The sequence below is a fragment of the Leucoraja erinacea genome, chromosome 13 (assembly GCF_028641065.1).
Source record: "Leucoraja erinacea ecotype New England chromosome 13, Leri_hhj_1, whole genome shotgun sequence".
NCBI classification, from domain to species: domain Eukaryota; kingdom Metazoa; phylum Chordata; class Chondrichthyes; order Rajiformes; family Rajidae; genus Leucoraja; species Leucoraja erinaceus.
Window position 1 is genome coordinate 7,136,385 of NC_073389.1, and position 24,930 is coordinate 7,161,314.

Sequence of the window (24,930 nt, forward strand, 5' to 3'; positions counted from 1 at the left end):
ACATTAAACATAGTTTTAATATCTTAGTTCAATTATTAATTTTCTTTCTGATGTGAAAAATATTAAAATGTTCCACCAGAATATCAGTAATAATTTTGTTTTCACACATATATATGTAGAAAGAATGCTTAAAATCACAAAATGAGCCTGGTGATCACTAATGTCTACAAAGAATGGAATGCAGCTCAGTTGGATATTGTTTTAATATAAAGGCAGTGGTTTTCTGTAAAATTTTGGTCCGCTCTTGATTCATTGTACTGGAACCATTGTAAACATACCAATCTTTGAAAAAAAAGTGATATTTTGTTTCCGTTGCATATCCATAAAAACTACCACTCCTTAAAAATATGAATCAACCTTCCACTTGCTTTCTTCTCCTTGATCCACTGCCTCTATTCCTCTTCCTTCTCCACACCCAACCCCCCCCTCCCCCCCCAAACCCCCCTCCCCCCCAAACCTCCGTCCCCTAACATCATTCAAGCCCAGGTTTCTCAGGCTTCCAGAATTGGCAATGGGCAAGTTTACAGAGAAAAATAATTCAGTCAAGGGCAGACATTGGAAGAAGACGTCTCGAAGGTTAATGCAGTACACTGCGCCCTTATTTTAGGATTTTAAAGTTTTGCATTCTATTGCTATCCCAACTGAATGCAAACATTAAGCGTTTCTTCATTCTGCGTTAGTCATTTTATTGAGAGACAGTGAACAATAAAGATTATTTAGCACAACTTGGTCACGCACAGTCCAGGCGAGGACAAGCCTTCTGCTAGGGCACGCTGCCTACTGCCTACTACTGATGGACATCTTCATGTCGTATAATTTTGTATGTAATCCAGTAAAAGATGTTAAAAATTAGGAATGCCAAAGGGAAGGCAGCACGGGATATCATGTCAATCCTTTTTGCTCTGTCAATGAACTTCTTCCTGACGGCTTCTGCATCCGTGGGCTGTGGCGGTGGAGGAGCTGGAGCGACCGTCGTGACAGTACTGCCATCCATGACTTGAAGGCAATGACCCACCCCGTATCCACTGAAGTTGAAGCGACTCTCCAGAACCAAATCATTATCCTGTGGGAGATAAGGGACGATGAGAAAGGACAGTCCAAGAATACATTGGCAGTTCTTGAATAAGGCACACAACAAACTTCTCAAACTCACTTCTCAAAGACAATTAGGAATTGTTGACCTTGCCAATGATGTGCACAATCTTGAGAATGTTAAAAAATCTGAAAAGTTACAACCTGATTTAGATAAATCCACCATTATTTTTGCCCTGCCAAAGTTACAGTATTTAGGCAAACCATCTCTTTATGGATAAAGTCAGGGTGTGCCGATGTTAAGATACTAAATTCAGGCAAGACCAATGTTTATGGTGTTACACAGGGACATGCTAAAGTTGATTGGAGTAGATTGTTTGCAGGTAAAAGACATCTGGAAAGTGTAATGCTTTTAAAAGAGTGATGTCAAGGGGCAAGGCAGGTGGGAAGAAGGAAGCCTGGATGACGAGAGAAATTGAGGTTCTGGTCAGGAAAAAAAAAGAAGGCATACAGGCAGCAGAGAGCAAGTGTATCGGTGGAGGAGTTTTTGGAACTTAGGAGCATATTCAGGAAGAAAATCAGCAGGGCAAAAAGAGGGCAGGAGGTAGTTCTGGCAGGTAAAATAAAGGAAATCACAAGAGATTTTATATATACATTAAGGGAAAGAGTTTAACTGGAGGGAGAGTAAGACTCCGAAGAATCCAAAGCGGTCATTTCCATGTGGAACCGCAGGAGGTTGAGCAAGGTCCTCCATGAGTGTTTTTACCATGGAGAAAGACACGAAGACTGAGGAACTTGGAACGGTTAAGGGAGATGTATAAAAGGCCGTCCGTATTACGGTCGAGGAGATGTTGGATGTCCTTAGGCATATGAAATTAAATATATCTCCTGGGCCTGATCAGATATATCCAAGGACACTGTGGGAAGCTACATAAAAAACTGCAAGAGCCCTGGCTGAGATTTATAAATTATTATTAGACCCTGGTGAGGTATCGGAAGACAGGAGGGTATCTAATGTTGTGCCTCTACTTAAGAAAGGCTGCATGCAGAAACCTGGGAACTATAACCCTATGTGGGAGATCATGTCATACAAACCTGATTGCTTTTTTTTGAAGAAATATCCAAAAATTATAGTGAATGTTGTGGTTTGACCTGGAAGCGAGGTTAATTCTCCTACCTTCGTCTAATTGAGATGCAGTAAGCACAAATTTAAAAATCTTAACATTAGTATTGCTGGTTGAACATTTCTTACCTCATTGAAATTTTATTCTTACAGAAAAAATATCATTTTGCAGTCTCGAGTATTTACTGGCAAATGCATCAAACTTGACTTGAGCTACAAGATTCAATAAGGCTATCATCCCAAGAGTGGCACGAGTAAGCCAGTGGTAGTTAAATTACTTGCTTGGAATTGTAATCTCCCGATGGCAAGAATTTTCCCCACTACATCACTTATCTCAGGAGATCATTTCCAGTACATTTCCCACCACCTACATACATTTTATTTTTTTATTGACCAATAAACCAATTAACAAATATGTTATGTATTCCAAGTATATCTCTTTGGGAGCATTACAGGCATATTAAAATATTTGAATAGTCGATGTGCATGCAAGCTACCAAGGAGCAGCAGATTACTGTGCAGATGTTGTCACAGCTGGCTGCCTGGGCTTCTACCCTGTGCTGAAACTACGAAAGTTCACCCAATATTTCAAATACACTTTGATATCCTCTAAAGTAACCATTCAGAAACCTAAGATAGACACAAAAAGCTGGAATAACTCAGCGCGACAAGCAGCATCTCTGGAGAGTAGGAATGGTTTCGCTCGAGACCCTTCTTCAGACTCTGTTTCAGAAACCTACTTGATATGGTATATATTTTCCCACACTTTTGGTGAATTGTCATTGGGATTGTTTCCAAGGCAAAAAGTCTGAGAGAAGCCAATTTAAAGCTTTGCTCAAAAAGAAACATTAATTTCCATTCATTTTAGAGTCATAGTCATGGAATAATACAATGTGGAAACAGGCCATTCGGCCCAACTCGCCCACACCCATCAACAATGTCCCAGCTACTCTAGTCCCACTTGTCTACGCTTGGTCCATAATCCTCCAAACCTGTCCTATCCATGTACCTGTCCAACTGTTTCTTAAACAATGGAATAGTACCAGCCTCAACTACCTCCTCTGGCAGCTTGTTCCATACCATCTTGAAAAAGTTACCCCTCTGATTCCTATAAAAAAATTCCCCTTCACCTTGAACCTATGTCCTCTGGTCCTCGATTCCCCTACTCTAAGCAAAAGACTCTGCCCGATCTATTTCTCTCATGATTGTGTATACTTCTATAAGATCTTCCCTCATCCTCCTACGCTCCATCGAATAGAGACCCAGCCTCACACACCCTCCAGTGCTAGCAACATCCTCGTAAATCTTTTCTGAACCCTTTCAAGCTTGACAATATCTTTCCTATAACACAATGCCTAGAACGGAACACAATATTCTAAATGCGGTCTCGCCAATGTCTTATACAACTGCAACATGACCTCCCAACTTCTATACTCAATACTTTGACTGATGAAGGCAAAGTGCCAAAAGCCTTTTTGACCACCTTATCTACCTGCGACTCCACCTTCATGGAACCATGTACCTGTACTCCTAGATCCCTCAGCTCCACAACATTACCCAGAGGCCTACAATTTAATGTATAGGTTCTACCCTTGATCGATGTCCCAAAATGCAACACCTCACACTTCTCTGTATTAAATTCCATCAACCATTCCACCGCCCACCTGGCCAATCGATCCAGATCCTGCTGCAATTGTTCACAACCATCTTCACTATCTGCAAAACCACTAACTTTTGTATCATCAGCAAACTTGCTAGCATTGCCCTGTATGTTCTCATCCAATGTTTTCTCCAAAATGTTATCTCCAAATGTTAACAAGATGTTATCTCCAAAGTGAAGAATCCCTAAAAGGGCAACAATCCTCCTGTTTCTGCAACATGGATAGCAACAACCAAAGATTACAACTTAGATTGAATTAATTACAGGCAAAGTACAATAAAAATATATAATTAAAAGTTGGAATTGAATGGAATGAGAATGCTTCACAGAGTGGCGGTTGGATACTTCTTAGGTAGACACAAAATGATGGAGTAACTCAGTGGACAGGCAGAACCTCTGGAGAGAAAGAATGGGCGACGTTTCAGGTCGAGACCCTTCTGCCCAACTCTTAAATAACAGCGGGTCAGTCAGCAACTCTGGAGGACAAATGGGTGATGTTTTGGGTTGAATCCATTCTGCAGACTGATTGTAGAAGGGGGTTGAAAGCTGCAAAGGACATGGGGATGTGACAGAGCCTGGCAAATGATAGGTGGATAACGGTGAGGAGGGAGAGATAGATCAGCCATGATTGAATGGCGGAGTAGACTTGATGGGCCAAATGGCCTAATTCTGCTCATATCCCTTATGAAAATGGTGACTGGGGTTTTGGTTGGCAGAGGTGAGGACAAAAAAACTAGAGGTGAAAAGAAAACAGAAGGGTAACAAAAGAAGACACAAAGGAGACAAGGAGACAAATCGGTGTCAAATGAGGAGAGAAGTAGAGTGTCTGAGAAGTACAATGTAAAGCCAGAGGGAGAGATATAAGTGGAAATGGATGGGGAGGAGAGAGGCCTGATAGTGGGAGAAATGGGTGCACACCAGGGTGGTGGTGAGGGGTGGGCAATAAATAGAAGGGGGAAGAAAAGACCTGTGTGAACTAAAATTGGAGAGTTAAATAATCATATCGTTAGGTTGTAAGCTACCAAGCGGAATATGAGGTAATGTTCCTCCAGTTTGTGTCTGGCCCCAGGACCTACCCAACTCAGTAGGCACACGTTCCTCCTAGAATCTCCCACATGCCCAGTCACCTTAGTCTTTCCCCTCCTTCCCACACTCATCACTAACCCCCGAGTCCCCATTTCCATTTTAAGTCTTCATTTCCATTTTATCCCCCACTTTTTCCCCCCTCCCAGCTATTCCCTTCCACTGATATTTTGGTTTTACATTTCACTCCTCCTCCTCTTCCTTTATCTTTTGTCTCCATTTCACCTCTAGTCTTTGTCACTTACTCCACCTACCTGCCAATCACCCCCCTCACATGCATCCACCTGTCATTCGCCAGTCTTTGTCCCACCCCCACCTCTCTTTTCAACTTTCTCCCAGCCCCCCCCGACTCAATTTAGTCTAAAGAAGCATCACAACCCTAATCGCTGTCTGTCAATTCCCTCCTTAGTTGCTGCTTGTCCCGCTGAGTTTCGCCATTGCTTTGCGTTTCCTTGTTTGGCCTAATGAATACATCTTGTACTTTCTACTTTAATTACAGATTTCTAGCTGCTGGAGTTTTCTTGCTTTTGTTTACATAGAAGTTTGTGGTGACCATGTCTGGAGAGTTATCTCAGAGTCTCAAGTTGATCAAACCAGGAAGAATATTCTTGCGTATGAAGGAACCACAGTTGTTGGTTTACACCGAAGATAGACACAAAATGCTGGAGTAACTCAGCGGAACGGGCAACATCTCTTGGAGAGAAGGAATGAGTGACGTTTCGGGTCGAGACCCTTCTTCAGACTGAGTGTCGGGGAGAGAGAGACACACAGAGATATCGAAGGGTAAGATGTCACAACGAGAGATCAAAGTGGATGCAGAAAATGGAAAATGTAGAAACGTTGTTAGCTAGGGAAAGGTGACAACGAAGCATACACAGATAAAATTTAATCAGGAGAGTAAGTAGAATAGAGGTCATTAGGGTTTTGCTAGATTTCAGGACTAATGAGGAGACATTCAGAAAAATAGGCCAATGTTGCCTAGTCTTTAGATTTTAGTAATACAGCGTGGAAACAGGCCTTTCAGCTCATCAACTAGCGATCAACCCATCCACTACCACATTCCGAAACTCTCTAAGGGCAATTTACAATTTTTATTTTTTATTTTTATTTTTTTCTTTCTTTCGTTATTTATTTTTAATATTTTAATATTAATTTTTAATATTTTAATATTTATTATTTAAAATATTTTAATATTAATATATATATATATTTTTTTTAACAATTTTACCCAAACCAATTAACCTACAAACCTGTACGTCCTTGGAATGTGGGAAGAAACCAGAGCACCCGGAGAAAACCCACCCGGTTGCGGGGAAAACGTACACATGTACGAGAGCCTTCTCCAGACTAGAGTCAGGGGAAAGGGAAACGAGAGAGATAGACGGTGATGGAGAGAGATATAGAACAAATGAATGAAAGATATGCAAACCAGTAACGATGATAAAGGAAACAGGTCATTATTAGCTTTGTTAGGTGAGACCGAGAAGCTGGTGTGACTTGGGTGGGGGAGGGATGAAGAGAGAGGGAATGCAGGGGTTTCTTGTAGTTAGAGAAATCAATATTCACACCACTGCTGCCCAAGGGAAATATGAGATGCTGTTCCTCCAATTTGCATTTGGCCTCACTCTGACAGTGGTGGAGGCCTAGGACAGATAGGTCAGTGTGGGAAAGGGAAGGGGAATTGAAGTGTTTGGCAACCGGGAGATCAGGTAGGTCCAGGCGGACTGAGCGAAGGTGTTGAGTGAAACGATCGCCCAATCCACATTTGGTCTTACTGTTGTATAAGAGCCCACATCTTCAGCAACGGATGGAATAGATAAGGTTTGAGGAGGAGCAAGTGAACCTCTGCCTAACCTGAAAGGACTGTTGGGGTACAAGTTCAGTCGTGTTTGTAGTCCCCACCATTATCCCAGAGGGAATCCCTATCAGCTCCTGAGCCAGGTCATACCTGCAGCAGTTTCTGCATCCCCACTGATTTCAAAGCAGGCAAAGGATCAGGAAGCAACAGAGAACTTGTCTATAATTACTTTAATGCTTTATTTATTTATGCTTTGGGATTTCTTTGTTAACTTCTAAGTTTTTAACTTTAAAAAACCCAATCCATTAAAAAATACCTTACTTCAGTATAAATAGTTTAAATAGTACTTGATGTCAGAAACATTTAAAACCTGTTACAGTTTTTGCAGCCAGGAAAGCCCCGTCCCCAGCTTAACCAGCTGTCAAAAATGAGCTCTCCGTAAGCTGTGGATTTTTCTGCAGATGAAGCCTCCTGATGCACTGCATATAGTCCATCCTCTGCTGAAACCATGTGCCTGGACTCTAAGGTACAAAAGGCCAGCATATAGACACTCATATTGAAATAAACAATTGTCCCCCTTTTTTGTGTGCTTCATTTGAGAACTGGAAGTAGGAACAAACTTACTCGATCTCCCGGTTGCCAAACATTTTAATTCCCCTACCCATTCCCACACTGACCTTTCAGTCCTAGATCTCCTCCATTGTCAGACTGAGGCCAAACACAAATTGGAGAAACAGCACCTCATATTTCGCTTGGGCAGCTTACAACCCAGTGGTATGAATTTCTCTAACTTCAATTAACCCTTGCTTCTTCTCTCTCTCCGTCCCTCCCCCACCCAAGTTGTTGTACTGACTGCAAAGTCATCTTGTTGAGTCTCATTGTCTGCAACTCGTTTTCACCTAGCTCACAGCTATCTTTATTATCGTTACTTTTTGCACCTTTCATTCATTTGTTCTATATCTATTTATCACCGTCTATATCTTTCAATTCCATCTCCCCTGACTCTCATCTGAAGACCTTCACCCCAAACATCACCCATCCCTTTTCTCCAGAGATGCTGTCTGACCCGCTGAGTTACTCCTGCGTTTTGTGTCTATCTTCAGTTTAATCCAGCATCTGCAGTTCCTTCCTACACATTCCTAAACAAACTTAGATTGTGTTTAAGAAGGAACTGCAGATGCTGGAAAATCAAAGGTAGACAAAAGTGCTGGAGAAACTCAGCATCTATGGAGCGAAGGAAATAGGTAACGATTCGGGCCGAAACCCTTCTTCAAACTTAGATTGTCTTCGCTGGAGCATTGGAGTTTGAGAAGAGACATGATAGAGGTATATAACGTATGTGAGGCATCGAGTAGAAAGTTAGAACCTTTTCCCAAGGTGAAACTGTCAAAGAATAGATGGCAGCTATATGATCTGACAGGGAAAATGTAAAGGAAACGTGTGAGGCAAGTATTTTTACCCAGAGAGTCGTGGGTGCCTGAAATGTTTTGTATGGGTGGTGGAAGCAGATACAACAGTGGCATTTAAGAGGTTCTGTGAGAGGCACATGGATATGCAGGGAGTGAAGGGATGGATCACATGCAGACAGAGGAGATTAGTTTACCTTGGCATCCTATTTGGGACAGACACTGTCAGCCAAAGGGCGGTTCTTGTGCTGTATGCTAAGTTCTATGTTGTCAGTCACTCAAGGGGACAGTTTTGGCCCTCTATTTCTGATAACACTCCACATGCAAGATCACCACAATTCCTCGACAAAGCACCTCACTGCTTTTGCTCGAAAGTCGAGTTGTAAATCAATATTCTGTGTTGATTCAGTCCTTCATGGAGCACCTTCTCATTTATAGATGCACTAGATGGCGTGCACATCTTGCTTCCTTCGTTCTGGCATCAACCGCCCTTTGCAGGCCGTTTATCCCTCACTCCAGACTTCATTGTTGCAAACACCAGAGCGCAGGCTTAACACAATGATGACTGGGGTTTACAAAGGCAAAATGTGTATTGTTAGGAGAACAGGTAACATAGACTAGGCTTGTATTTCCGTGCTAACCCTCTCAGGCACTGCAGAGTTTATGATGACTAGCACAGTTAACATAGGACATAGAACAATATAGCACAGGAACAGGCCATTCGGCCCTCAATGTCTGTGCCAAACATGATGCCAAGATCAACTCTTATCTGCCTGCATATAATCCATATTCCACTATTTCCTGCATATCCATATGCTTATCCAAACTCTCTTTAATGCCATTATTGTATCTGCCTCTACCATCGCCCCTGGCAGTGCGTTACAGGCACTCACAGCACTCACAGTGTAAAAAACCTGGCCCTGCTCATCTCCTTTAAACTTTGCCCCTCACACCTCAAAGCTATGCCCTTTAGTATTTGATATTTCCAACCTGGGAGAAAGATTTCTGACTATCTACCCTATCCATGTCCCTCATAATTTGATATATTTCTATCAGGTCACCCTGCAACCTACGCATTCCAGGGAAAACATTCCAAGTCTGCACAACCTCAGGCTAATTCTCCCTAATCCAGGCAACATTCCGATAAACCTGCAGACTTGCCAAAGCCTCCACATCCTTCCTATAATACGGCGACCAGAACTGCACGCAATGGTCCAAGAGCACGCTGGGCGGGACGGTGGCGCAGCGGTAGAGTTGCTGCCTTACACGACTACGGGTGCTGTCTGAACGGAGTTTGAACATTCTCCCTGTAACCACGTGGGTTTCCTCTGGGTGCTCCGGTTTCCTCCCGCATCCCAAAGATATGCAGGTTTGTAGGTCTGTAAATTGTAACGAGCGTGTATGATATACACTATTGTACAGGTGATTGTTGGTCAGCACAGACTCAGCGGGCCCCAAGGGCCTGTTTCCCTGCTGCTTAAGTCTAAAGAGAAGTTTCTCTGGGAAGTCTTGGAGCAAGGCCCTACAGAAGTGGTGTCAGATGGTAGGAGTCCAGGAAACTCCAAAAACCTAACCAGACTAAGACTCAATTGGAAATCTGAAAACGGACATTGATAAATTTCAACTGAGGAATGGTATTTGGGATCAAAGTGGCTATACAGCGTTAGCTACCAAACAGCTGTGATATTATTGCACAGTACAATGGGCTCAAGGAGTTGAATGGCCTGCACCTGTTGCTATTGTATATCCTTGTGCATTGCGAGTACTGAAGGCTTTCACCTTATGGCCTGGTCAAAGTTATTCAGGCAGGAGAAGGCCACGTTTACATGCTTCAATTAGAGAGCTGAAGTGGGTGGATTGCACCGCAGTCAATCTTTGCTGACAGAGTTATTGATTTAATCTAATCAGTGTAGTACTTAATGAACCAGATGCCCGCCACTGCGTAATCTTTCTTGAACTGAAGTTGTTGACGAGTTGCTGGTCTTTTGAATGGGGATATGTTTCTATTGCACACCTCACGCATTGCAAACCTGACGGAGGGGCATCTGTTAATCTCCGTGCCTGGACTTGGATGCTGGGCCACATTTCGAGTCGATGGACATCGAGGCAATGAGCAACTGTGGGGTGGATTCTGCAACAATGCAACTTCACGGAATAGAAACTGTTCCAGCCTCAGCAAATAACAAGACATGACGGCAAGTCATCCTCGGACAACATGGATTAATATGGCCGACGCCTGATCAACTATTTAGTCTGTAAGAAAAAAGCAATGTGCTGGCGTAACTCAGTGGGTTGGACAGCATATCTGCATGGGCGTAACTCAGTGGGTCGGACAGCATATCTGCATGGGCGTAACTCAGTGGGTCGGACGGCATATCTGCATGGGCGTAACTCAGTGGGTCGGACGGCATATCTGCACGGATGGTGATGCCTCCGGTCAGGACCCTTCTTTACACTTTCTAAAGTAGTCTGTAAATTATAATTGAGACGTGTTGCATTTTTGACAAGTCAAACCAGGGCAGCACCTTCACCAAGAATGGCAGGTCCCTGGTGAATATTATTGAACAGTGGCATCTTGAGAGTGGCGTCAGCTGTAAATAGGATGGTCAAGAAGGCGTTCGGTCTGATCAATCAAGCTTTTGAGTACAGGAGTTGGGATGATTGTAGAACATAGAATAGTACAACACAGGAACTGTCCCTCCGGCTAACAATGTTTGTGCCGAACATGATGCCAAGTTAAAATTATCTCATCTACCAGTAGAAGTGGCTTCATATCTATTCCCTATACTTCCATGTGCCTCTCCAAAAGCCTCTTTAATGCCACTATCATATCTGCCTCCACCACCATCTCTGGCAATGTGCTCCAGGTCCCAACCACTCTCTGTGTAAATAACTTACCTCACACATCTCCATTAAACTTCCCCCTCTCACCTTATAGATATACCCTCTAACGTTGGAGTTTGCATGTTCTCCCCGTGACCGCATGAATTTCCTTTGGGTGCTCCAGTTGTGTCTCACATCCCAAAGTCGTGGGGGTCTGTATGTTAATTGGCCTCTGGATATTGCCCCTAATATGTAGGAAGTGGTTTGTGAAACAAGGTCAACACAGAACAGTGTGATACTTGGCGTGAACTCGGTGAGCCGAAGGACCTTTTTCCAAGCTGCAACTTTCAATCAATTCAATCAAACAATCCATCAACAGTTCCTGGTCATCTGCGAAAGGCAAGCAATGATGTCGGTCTCACTTGAAAAGGCCAGGTTTTAGTCCCAGGAGTTTTCCAGCCCGTATTTCCATATTTTCACATTTCCAGCTCAACATCCAGGTTTGGCATGGGAATGGTTCCATTCTACTAAGAGATCAGCTGCAGGTTGACAAAATCAGTGGTGAAGGGGTCTTTCTATACAGAGGGAGAAAATCCCCATTTATTTTAATGTCAAGCCTCTGTGGGCAAGCTTTATTTCATTTTTTCGTTTATTTTAAAGATATACAGCATGGAAACAGGCCCTTTGGCTCACTGAGTTCGCGTCGACCATTGATCCAAGCACAATAACACTACTCTACATTTACATTTACACCACGCCAATTAAACTACAAACCTGTAGGTCTTTGTAGTGTCGGGGGAAACCAAAGGTCTCGGAGAAAACCCACACGGTCACCAGGGAGAACATACAAACTCCATACAGACAGCACCCGTAGTTGGCATCGAACCCAGGTCTCTGGCACTGTAAGTGCTGTTAATGGCCTGTCCCACTTTCACGAGGTAATTCACAAATTCTCCCGAGATTTCCCCTTGATTCAAACTCGCAGAATGTTTGTAACGAGTCCGTAGGAGGTCGTAGAAGTTCGTAGATATATCTTGGCGGCTCGTTATTCTAGCCGTAGGTACTCGTGGCATCAAGTAAGTCGGAACGTTTTTTCCAGCCCGATAAAAAATGTCCACGAGTAAAAAAATGTTCGGGATGAAAGAAATTGCAACTTTTTACTCATAAGGAGGGCATCGAAATAGTCGTGGGAATTCGTAGACATACTCGTAGGAGTTTGTGAACATAGTCGCGGAAGGTCGTACGAGTTCGTAGATTACCACGATCTTGAATTTTTTTTTAGGTCCTTTAAACTCGCGGAGGGTTTGAATTAAGTAGTGAAAATGGGACAGGCCCTTAAGTCAGCAACTCTACCGCTGTGCTCACCGTGACCGCCCCAGCTGAGCAGGTCTGGAACTATTCAGAGACATGTATATATATGACAGGAGACTTGCCTGAACACTGATAGTTTTTACCCTGTTCTTATTATCAGCACTGCATGGCTGCATTCAATTTAGATCATGATGAGTTCAACTGAAGCCAATCCCACACAAACTGAAGCCAGTCCCTCACACCTAACACCACAATCAGCTTCCAAATTTGTTCAGGCCAAAGAACGATTTTGAATTTGTTGCTACGAGTTGCTGTTTCCCTTCAAATCCAGATTAGTGTTCAATAGCCAAGCTAAATTTTCTGAAACTTGCTGATATATATTATTTTAATAAACTGCAGTGTAATATATGAAACCCGCTAATTTTTCTGCAATGATGTGTGCATTTTCGATGTGATTCTATGACAGAGGCGAATCAAGTGATTTGCTTGCTTCTCAACCATACAACAGTTTACAGGACGGCACAGTGCTGCAGTGGTACAGCTGCTGCCTCACAGCACCAGAAACCCATGTTCGATTCTAACCAGAGGTGCAGTCTGTGCACCATTTGTACCGTTTCCTTGTGACCTTGTGGCTTTCCTCCAGGTGCTCTGGATTCTTCCCACATTCCAAAGACATGCAGGGTTGTAGGTTAATTGGCTTATGTAAATTGCTCCTAGTGTGTAGGATGCGAAGGTGTTCTAACCTCTAACTAATGTACGGGTGATTGATGGTTGGTGTGCCGATGAGCCTGTTGCGTAAGTTCATTAGAAGGAGCAGAATTAGACCATTCGGCCCATCAAATCTATTCCGCCATTCAATCATGGTTGATTTACCTTCCCCTCTCAACCCTATTCTCCTGTCTTCTCCCCATAACCCATGACAACTGTACTATTCAAGAATCTATCAATCTCCACCTTTAAAAAACATCCATTGACCGCCTCCACATCCTTCAGAAGCAATGAATTCCATAGATTCATCACCCTCTGACTAATGAAATTTCTCCTCATCTTCCTAAAGGAACATCCTTTAATTCTGAGGCTATGACCTCTAGTCCTAGACTCTCCCACTGGTGGAAACATCCTCTTCCCATCCACTCTATCCAAGCCTTCTGTAAGCTTCAATGAGCACCCTTCACCCCCCTCACCCATTCAATCTCCAGTTAGTACAGGTCCAGTGCCTTCAAATGCTCATCATATGTTAAACCAATCATTCCTAGGATCATTTTCGTAAATCTCCTCTCCAGCACCAGCACATCCTTCCTCAGATATGGGGCACAAAATTATTCACAATACTCCAAATGCATTCTAGCCAGCGCTTTGTAGAGCCTTCGCCCTGTTTGTGTCGCCATCTTGTAATAAATGCTAGCATTGCATTTTCCTTCCTTGCTACTGATTGACTTTTAATGCAAATTAACTTTTTAGGAATCCTGCACTGGCACTCCCAAATCTCTTTGCACCTCCGATTTCTGAATTCACTCCCCATTTAGAAAATAGTCTATGCCTTTATTCCTACTATCAAAATGCATGACTCCCCACTTTGCCACGCTGTATTCCATCTGTCACTTCTTAGCCCACTCTCTCAACCTGTCCAGGTCATCCTGCAGAGTCCCTGCTTTCGCAACACTACCTGCCCCTCCACCTATCTTTGTATCATCTGCAAACTTAGCCACAATGCCTTCAATCCCCTCATCTAAATCATTGATATACACCATGAACAGTAGCAACCTCAGGACTGATCCCTGTGGAACTCCACTAGTCACTGGGAGCCAACCAGAAAAAGTTCCCTTTATTGCCACTCTTGTCCTACTGCCATCCAGCCAATCTGCTAACCATGCTAGAATCTTCCTTCTGATGGGCCTGTCCCACTTAGGAGATTTCTTTTGGCGACTGCCGGCGACTGTCATAGTCGTAGCAGGTCGCCGAGAAATCAGCGACTGGACCCCCCTACGACAATGTCCACGACAATGTCTACAACAACCTACCACCTAATAGACACCAAGCTACAGCAAGCTACCGACAACCGGTGACCATTAGGACGTCCACCTTCGACCACACCTCAACAAGCTACGACAAGGTAAGACAATTCAGTCACCGGTACCTGTCGCAGGTTGACGTAGGTTGAGGTAGGTAGTCGCCAATGGAATTCACCAAAGTCAGCACCGGCGACAACCTATGTCATCCTGGCGACAACCTACATTAACCTGGCGACAACCTACCATAGCACCTACGTCCGGAGAAGTCAATATACACTCATAGGCATCAAACCCACTGTCGTCGAAAATATTTAAAAGTTTTTATTTTGCAGTGACCAGAAAGACGCTATGACTCTGCGCGACTGAGGAGACTACTCACGACCATACAGGCCACACCCCGGCGACCATGTGGCGACTGCCTAGTCGCCTGTAGTCGCCTAAAAAAATGCCTGTTGGACATGCCCATGATGCCACATTTCCATGTGGCATCTCTAAAGATATATCATAAGGCTAGAATAGGAATGAGACTTCAATGAGCAAGAAATTATGTTGAGAAATTCTTTGTTGGAAATGAAATAATTCCCTCTGAAGACCCTCCGGAGAAGAACCACAATTATCAGATCCATGAAATCTGTAAATAACCATATAACCATATAACAATTACAGCACGGAAACAGGCCATCTCGGCCCTACAAGTCCATGCCGAACAAATTTTTTTTTTCCCCTTAGTCCCACCTGCCTGCACTCATACCATAACCCTCCATTCCCTTCTCATCCATATGCCTATCCAATTTATTTTTAAATGATACCAATGAACCTGCCTCCACCACTTCCACTGGGAGCTCATTCCACACCGCCACCACTCTCTGCGTAAAGAAGTTCCCCCTCATATTACCCCTAAACTTCTGTCCCTTAATTCTGAAGTCATGTCCTCTTGTTTGAATCTTCCCTATTCTCAAAGGGAAACGCTTGTCCACATCAACTCTGTCTATCCCTCTCATCCCACCAAATGCATCCATCAGAGCTAGTAGCATAGCTTTTTGTGTAGGAAAGAACTTCAGATGCTGGGTTAAATCTATCTATCTATCTATATATCTAAATCAAAGATAGACACAAAATGCTGGAGTAACTCAGCGGGACAGGCAGCATCTCTGTAGAGAAGGAATGGATGACGTATAAGGTCGAGACCTTTCTTCAGACTGATATATAGCTATTTCTTCAGCTTATTAAGAGAAGAAGAATGAACATACTCCATGAGGACAATAATATTTCCTATTCCTCTCCTGACAGGGGTGAAGATTGTTTCAACTGACTAACTAGTGTAGAAGTGAAAAACACTCTCCAGCTTCATGAAAACTGGAGACATGAGTTATAGAATGAGATGAGCTAATCATGTTCATAAGTGTTAGGAGCAGAATTAGGCCAATTGCCCCTCAAGTGTATTCCACCATTCAATCATGGCTGATCTATCTCTTCCTCCTAACCCCATTCTTCTGCCTTCTCCCCATAGCCCCTGACACCCGTACTAAATCTTTGGAGGCCTTAATCAAGGAAGTTAAACCAACAGAGCAGAATTATCAGAGCTGGGAAACTGTGAAAAGAATAAGTGTAATTAAGCAGAAGAAGCAAAAGCATATTTCATAAATCTGTTGAAATGTTGCAATCATTTGTTTTCCAAATGCTAGCAGGGATAATTTATTTTCATAATGGTAATGTAAACAAATGCAAATCATCCTGTTACACATAGCAACCAGAAGAAAACTTCAAAATCGCACATAGCAACAGGGAAATGTTCTTGATGTATGTGGGAATGGGGATACCTTTGTAATGCACAGTGTGACTGGGGGAATCGGCCTGACTAGGGTTGCCAACTGTCCCGTATTAGCCGGGACATTACGCATATTGGGCTAAAGTGGTTTATCCCATACGGGACTGCCCTTGTCCCGTATTTGACAGCTACTATTCAGGTCGAGGGGTCTGAGTCGTAGCAGTCCGGCCCCGCCTCGCCCGTCCTGATGTGGTGCAACCCATGGAGTGCAGCAGCAGCGCCTCGCCCGTGGCCCCATCAGTCGGCAGCCCGGCCAGTTGTCCGACCTTCGGACCTACGCTTACCGCTGACATCGGTTCATGAGTTGGATGGGGCTCCCGACTTGGCGAGCGACGTTACGCCCGGGCCAAAACTACTCAGCTGACCTGCCGGCTGGGCTTTGTGTGCAGTCCAGCACCCGGGCCAACTCATCATGCACCCAGCCACGGCAGAGTCGGTCAACGAATTGCCGTTGGGAATTTGTCCCTTATTTTGACCTTTTGTCTCTTATTTGGGAGTGAGAAAGTTGGTAACCCTGGTCCTGATGCACAGAGTGGCTGGAAAATGTTCCTGATGCACATAGTGACTCTGGTGATCTTCCGGATGCACATGGCAACTGGAAGAAATGTACAGGGAATTGGGGGATAATCTTTCTGATGCACACGGGATCCAGGGCAAATCTTCTTCATGCACTAACAAATTGGGGAAAACATCCCAATTCACATGGGTATCTGGAAACTCTACATGATGTACACTGTAACTGGGGAAATCTTCCTGATGGGCGGCACAATGGCGCAGTGGTAGAGTTGCTGCCTTACAGCACTTGCAGCGCCAGAGACCCTGGTTTGATCCCGACTACGGGTGCTGTCTGTACAGAGTTTGTACGTTTGTACGTTCTCCCCGTGACCACGTGGGTTTTCTCTGATATCTTTGGTTTCCTCCCACACTCTAAAGACATATAGGTTTGTATGTTCATTGGCTTGGTACAAGTGTAAATTGTCCCTAGTGTGTGTAGGGTGATGTTAGTGTGCAGGGATCGCTGGTCGGTGTGGAATCAGTGGGCCTAAGGGCCTGTTTCCACGCTGTATCTCTAAACTAAACTAAAATTGTACATGGGAATTGTGGAAAACCTTCCTCATACGCGTGGCTGTTCTGTGGCCTGCTCAGGCAACTCTCCTTTAAGTTTCACCAAAGCTGGCCTCATAACTTCATAAGTAATAAGATGGACCCATTCAGCCCATCAAGTCTACTCTGCCATTTAATCATGGCTGATCATCTCTCCCTCTTCACCCCATTCTCCTGCCTTCTCCCCACAACCCCTGACGCCCTTACTAATCAAGGTTCTATATATATCTCTGCCCCATAAATATCTATTGAATTGGCCTCCACAGCCTCATGTTCATTTTCAACATTTGCTCCTGTAGGAATGATGTCCTGCTTGCTAGCTATCCACACAAAAATAAATGTTGCAAAAGTCGTATCGAATTGTGTCTGTATTCTGTTGAACGAAACTGCACATATCCACGGTGGTCCTGGAAATAATTTGATGACCTTCATATACTATAAAGTCCCCAATTGGATCCAGTAATCAGTTTTCTATCTCACAGCATTGTCTAGGTATGTTACAAAATCTCGTGTCTGAGAATCTGCCCCACCCCTTGTACGTGATTTTGGCGCTGTTTAGAGGGGGCGGGTTTAAAACGCGATTTTTACTAGGCTGTTGCAATCGAAAATGTTCAGCCTAGTAAATCATTAACGGAAAATCGCTGAAAGACCCCGTCGCAAAAGGTATTATTAGTTTTTATGGCCTTGTAAAATAACTATAGTAGTTTAAAAATCACTCTCTCAACCCGCGACCTCTCGCAGCCCCAGGGTTTTATAAAGCAAACAATTAAAGGTATGTACCTTATTTTTACATTAAAAGGGGCTTCTTAAGAACCCTGTAATATAAAGTTTTCTATAGCGAATAGTTCATTTTGGGCTCTTTATATCCCGCAGTATTTTTCTGGGCTTTTGAGGGCACAAATCCACTGCAATGTGAACGTTCTAAACCAGCGCGTTCACAGGAACCCACTAGAAAGTCGATTTAAATTGACTTTAATTTACAGCAATTGAACACTAAATTCCTTCCATTTGGCCTATAAATTGATGTAAATGAGATTTAAAAATCATGTTTTATTGTGAATTATTTGTGAATATTATTTGGACACTTAGGCTATTTAAAAATGTTAATCATTTATTAAGAAATGGATAGATGTTTAGATCTAGTAATTGAAGTTTGAAATTAGCTACAATTGGGTAACTAACTAATTATATGCTTTAATTTCAGGTCATCCAAGTAAGATTATTTTATATTTGTTTCAGAATGGTTCAATCTATGATAACTGAAAACTCCATTCAGTTCTCTTAATTTTTAAGAAGGTTCTGGGCTTTTGACTGTCCTCGATCACAGATTTTTTGTTATGTCCATAGAAAATCAATAGGGAACAAGATGCTAATTTCCGAGTATGAAAATGGCCATAACTTTTTTATTACTTGAGATATGAAAGTGAATTACGTGTCAAATTAAACTTATTGTTATGCTTTATCTGATGGGATAAATTGCAGACTTGATTTTTTAAATCTCAAAATTTTGTAACATTGCTACATTGTCTCGGGCATGTAAACTTCATGTTATACGATATTAAGAAATTACTCATAATCATGAGGAAATGTAAATAAAATAATGTTTATAAACAGTCACACAGAACAAATTTAGATGATAATATAAAAGAAAGGAAGAAAGAAAGACATGTCTTATTTGTGCAGTAGTTCTAAAATTCATTGCTCCCTACATGATGAGAATGGGGTATAATAACTGTGTGGAGAGGCCTACACCTGATTCAGGGTTTCATTGTCCATTGGTACACAAAAAAACTGGAGAAACTCAGCGGCTGCAGCAGCATCTATGAGCGAAGGAAAAAGGCAACATTTCAGGCCGAAACCCTTCCAACCCTTCTTCAGAAACCCTTCTGTCTGCCTTTTTCCTTTGCTCCATAGATGCTGCTGCACCCGCTGAGTTTCTCCAGCTTTTTTGTGTACCTTCGATTTTCCAACATCTGCAGTTTCATTGTCCATTTCTGCGTTAGATTCTGAACCAGGAACCTGAAGAAAGATCTCGACATTACGTGCTGTATTGTTCTGTGTTCCAATAAGTGTTGTTATGTAGTTTATTGGGGGAATAAGCTATTTTAATATGTGGTATTAATAGTAAAGATGAAATATTCAAATATTAGTTAGTTTGCTAGAATGGTGGCACAACCATGAAAATACCAAACTAATTTGTTGGACAAAATGACAAAAATGCTGGAGAAGCTCAGCGGGTGAGGCAGCATCTATGGAGCGAAGGAAATAGGCAACGTTTCGTGTCAAAACCCTTCTTCAGACTGATGTGAGGGTGGGGGGGAGAAGAAGGGAAGAGGTGGAGCCAGAGGGCTGAGGGAGAGCTGAGAAGGGGAGGAGAAAGTAAGGACCACCTGAAATTAGAGAAGTCAATGTTCATACAACTGGGATGTAAACTGCCCAAGCGAAATATGAAGTCTGCTCCTCCAATTTACGGTGGGCCTCACTCTGGCCATGGAGGAGGTCCAGGACAGAAAGGTCGGATTCGGAATGGGAGGGGGAGTTGAAGTGCTGAGCCACCGGGAGATCAGGTTGGTTATTGCGAACCGAGCGAATGTGTTTGGCGAAGCGATCGCCAAGTCTACGCTTGGTCTCACCGATGTAGAGCAGCTGACATTGAGAGCAACGGATGCAATAGATGAGGTTGGAGGAGGTGCAGGTGAACCTCTGCCGCACCTGGAAAGACTGCTTGGGTTCTTGAATGGAGTCAAGGGGGTAGGTAAAGCGACAAGTGTTACAAGGGAAAGTGCCCGGAGAGGGGGTGGTTCGGGTGGAGGGGACGAATTGACCAGGGAGTTACGGAGTGAGCGGTCTCTACGGAAAGCAGACAGGGGAGGAGATGGTAGCAAGTGGTGAGATCACGTTGGAGGTGGCGAAAATGTCGGAACTAATTTGTTTAGTTTTTGTTTAGTTTAGAGATACAGCGCGCAAACAGGCCCTTCGGCCAATCGAGTCCGTAACAACCAGGGATCCCCGCTCATTAACACTGGTCCTACACACACTAGGGACAATTTCCAATTATACCAAGTCAATTAACCTGCAAATCTGTACGTTTTTGGAGTGTGGGAGGAAACTGGAGATTCCGGAGCAAACTCAAGCAGGTCATGGGGAGAACGTACAAACTCCGTACAGACAAGCACCCGCAGTCAGGATCGAACCCGGGTCTCTGACGATTTGAAGCAGCAACTGTATCACTGCGCCACTGTGCTGCCCCTACCCAGAATCCAAGACTAACAGAAGATAGGCACAAAAAGCTGGAGTAACTCAGCGGGTCAGACAGCATCTCTGGAGAAAAGGAATAGGTGATGTTTCGGGCTGACACCCTTCCAACATGTGGGTTCAGTTCTGGAATTTAAATAACAACACTGAATTGTTGCAAAATACACCAGGCTCATGAATGTCTTCCAGCAGAGGACTTCTCCCGTCCTTACCCAGTCCAGCCTACATGTAAATCTGGACCATCATGGTTGATACTTAAATCTTTTCTCCCCTAGAAATAGCCTTTCAAGCCACTCAGTGATACTTTAACAATTATATTATTGGTTGGTTCAGCGTCTCCTTAAAGATGGGCAATAAAAGCTGGCCTTGTGAGTTATGTGCATATTCTGCAAAAAATAAATAAAGGTAAAAATAAAACTCATCAGTTACTCCTCACTGACCTTATTTGGTCTTCTCTGTTTTCTCCTCAGGCGCAGAAACTCTTTGTGTTGGCGTGATACAAAGTTTACACCAGCATATTCCAACAAGGCAGAAAACACAAAGAGTAGACACACTGCCATCCATATATCTATGGCCTTGACATATGAGACCTAGACAAAAGATAATATTACTTTAGGATAAAATAATTTAATTATTATTAAAATTGACAATTAAAATTGACATTCCCTTATTCAAATCATCAAAAAATAAAATCAACTTATTTAAATCAGATATTGTCCTTACTTCTTCACTTTGAAGTACAAACTTGGACAACATACTTGCATATATTTGAAAGTAAAAGGCCAACAATGAATGCAGTTACAATCTATTATTATAGCACGTTTCCCTCTGTATCAGATTTAGAGTATAATTATATAAGAGAATAGAGTATAAGCCGCCCCGTTTGAAGAAGGGTCTCGACCCGAAATTTCACCCATTCCTTCTCTCCAGAGATGCTGCCTGTCCCGCTTAGTTACTCCTGCATTTTGTATCTATCTTCGGTTTAAACCGGCATCTGCAGTTCCTTCCTACTCAGACCACTGAAGTTAGGTTCCAATGCATGCCTCTGAACATGGTCAAATGAAGACAAAGTGAGGAGCAGTTTGACAACACTGATCCAAATTACAGCCGCCTTCACCAGCTGCTAAAAACCATCCGTGATCTTTGCAGTTAACACCCACCATGGCAACGAACCATTCCGAGATTCCCTGAGTGTCAGCTGGGCACAACAACAAGCATTGCTGCTCCACAGCTCCAGGGATCCAGGTCCAATTCTAACATTGCTTACTATCTACGCAGAGTTTTCATGTTCACGCTGTCATTGTGACCTTCCCGGATGCTGCTGCTTTGCTCCCACATCCCAGGGGTGGGACAGTTAGTGGAGCTGCTGCTTCAACATACAAAGGATCGTGGTTTGAGCCTGGACTCTTGTGCTATCTCTGTGAGGTTTACACAGTTTCCTCGTGACTGCATGGGTTTTGTCCGGATGCTCCCTTGCACATCACCGAAATGCGTAGTTGAAGGGTTAGACATCCGCTATAAATTGCCTCCAGCAAATGGGTGAGAGGAGTGTGCGGAGATTAAAATAGGATCAGTGTGGAATTGGTGTGATGGTTGGTTGGTTGGCATGGACTCGATGAGCTGAAAGGCCTGTTTCTGCCCTGTAGAACTATGGCTGTTTATGAACTCCGTGACAGCAGTGAAATGAGGATGGTTCTCTGTATCCACTGATGAGAAACCCAATGGAGATCAACACTGTGGGATGAGACAGGGTTGGATAAGCACAAACCAGCAATGGCCGTGGTATTAGCATGGAGAAGAAGATCATTCCTTTCTTCCATTCTTTCCGGCGTATGAAAGATAATTTAAAAAAAAATTATATTTATGATCCCTGAACCACAACAAACCTTTCAAAGAGTACTGGTTAAGCCATTCACAGTCTGGTTGTATTTCTGTTTATCAATTCTGGGAATAGGCCAGAAATGGAGCCTGTGGTCGCCGTGGCCATCCACAATAAACATACCCTTTGCCACCATGCCACATTTGTGGCATCTGTGCACCTTGTAAGTGGTGTCCCCATAGGAATATATATAATTTCTCACTGCTTATGGCAAACATTAAGAGAAAGAGATTAGACGAGAATGTAATATAAGTAGCCAAGGCCAAAGTGGAGATTATAGGACTGGTGCCTGGAGTGCTGAAGGGGGAATGGTTGCTGTTCATTCCTGAACAGGAGAAGGTAATCTGAGGTGATGCTCTACAAAAGCAACCCTATGCCTCATTACAGCAGGTAAGAAATGTAACCCTGGAACATAAGTGGAAGAACATGTGTCATCTCCAGCTGGGTTTTTGCTCAACAGATCCACCATTCTCTACTGAGCCTACTAAATCTTTAGCCAATTCCTGCAGGCTATGAAGAGAATTCTTTATCCCGAGGAGATTTAGCAATTTTAGAAAACTGGGCCACATAACACAGGATAATCAGAGAACCAGGTGCCGGTTTACAAAATAAAACACAAAGTGCTGGGGTAACAGGATGAAGGTACAGCAGCCTGAAATCTGTAACATCCAAGTTCAGGAACAGCTTCTTCCCTACAGCCATCATGGACATTGCCAGACCAAGGGTACAAGTTTTGTAAGCATCAGTGACCTCACGTCACATGTGCCGGCAGTGAACAACGCTATCTGGGGAGACTATGGATGGCGGGCTATCGGACGTCCAGCAGGATGACCTGGCGTTGATGTGCACTGCACACTTCGGAATGAACTGCTTTCAGAAGAACGCCATCAGACCTGTCTTAAAAATCCCAATTTTGCAGGCTTATGTAAGGCCAGCAATGTCCAGCTGCCGAATCTTCTCCTCGGAAAAGACCTAGCCAAACAGGTAAAAAACCTGGATGAGGAAGACCCCGATTCGGCGACAACACCTCTACGCCTCCATCGGCGGTAAGCGGTTCACTGTAGCTGGTGGCAGCTTGTAACATGACTCTCTGGGCAGAGGTCTTTTAGGCCAAGGCCCAAGCCAGGCCTCAGGGAAAATGTGCAATCCACATACCCCAGCAGTCCTATCCTCCACATCAAGGTCGGAAATGAAACGTGCATCAGGGGCCTTTGGGCTTACCATAAGACCACCGGTAATCATGGAGGTAGATGGGTCTTGTTCTTTCCGAAACATCAGGTGTGTGGACCAGTTACAAGTTGGCATAGATTACACTTGTTTTTGCACGAATGATGACAGATAACTTCAGATCCGTTTATAACTGACAAGATGACATCAGATCAGTTTATACTGCACGGGATACAAGGGTTCCAAATTGAATTTACCCATACAAAATGACCAAGTTGGGCATTTATTCATTCCAAACAAAAAGGTTTGGGTATACAAGAAGATCTGGTTGAAGAAGCAACACACCCACGACGGGCATAGCTTCACCGTTTCAACAACGACACCCTGCACTTTCATAAAAGAAAGATGGAGGATATCGGATCACCCTTGATTAACTCGCATTCACATGTGCAGTATAGACTTTTAGAATGGAAAACTTCCTTACTGTCTAACAACTGATTTCCATAGGATACTTTATGGCATGCATCAATCTCAAAGATGCATACTATTCAGTTCCCATTCACAGGGTTCACCAGAGATATTTGAAATGTATCTGGATGGGCAATGAGAGCAGTTAAAGCGTTGTGAAATGGGATAACTTCAGCTCCAAGGTTATTTACCAAATTACCAAGTAACGTTTGGTCATTAAACCTTCAGTTATATTACAAACTGATGCTAGTGCCCAAAGATAGGGAATTACTATACCATCTCTAGTCACAGAGGTAAATGGGATGTGCATGAGTTACCAATCCCTCAGTTATATGGTATCAACTACCTAAAGACACTAGGTACATTCTATGGGTTAAAGGCTCATTGTGCGAATATGCATATCTGCATGCTCGACTACAAGTTGACACACTACGGTGGTGGCATATATAAATCACATGGGTGCAATCAAGTCAATATCCTGTGATAGTTTACCTAACCTCATTTGATGCTGGTGTATCATCACGTAAATCAATGACAATACAGAATGGATGTTAAATCACAAAGTATTTAATGACATTGTGGCTCGATGGAACACCAAATATTGATTTGTTTGCATCTAGTCTCAATCACCAGTTGCAAAAAAATCTGGCATGGCGGCCATACTCAGGGGCAGTTGCGATGGATGCATTCTCGCTACACTGGGGAGGAATGTTCTTTATGTCTTTCCTCCATTTTGTCTCATCAGTCAGTGCTTGCTTAAGATCCAGCAAGACTCAGCCTCAGGCTTTTGATCGTGCCTGACTGACCTACACAGCCATGAGTCTACTCATACTGGGAATGACAACAGAGCCTTTTATGGCTGTTCGCAACGCAGAAATCTGCTGGTTTACCCCGTAACTGGGGAGAACCATCCACTGCATGAGCGAATCAAATTGCAGACTATGAGAAGACTTTTCCTGGGGTACGAACTGTCAGGTTGTA

General features: G+C 43.4%; 1 protein-coding gene across 4 annotated transcripts in view; it reads right to left on the bottom strand.

Annotated features, from left to right (window-relative positions):
- Positions 1-495: 495 nt before the first annotated feature.
- glra2 (glycine receptor, alpha 2) overlaps positions 496-24,930 on the bottom strand; it is a 219,206-nt gene continuing 194,771 nt past the window's right edge. For all 4 annotated transcript variants that reach the window (XM_055644380.1, XM_055644379.1, XM_055644383.1 and 1 more), the window contains exons 8-9: positions 20,876-21,025; positions 496-1,063 (exon numbers count right to left, since the gene is read on the bottom strand). In XM_055644380.1, coding sequence (XP_055500355.1) covers positions 788-1,063; positions 20,876-21,025 — 426 coding nt within the window. In that variant the 3' untranslated portion in view covers positions 496-787. The remainder of the gene's footprint in view (positions 1,064-20,875; positions 21,026-24,930) is intronic.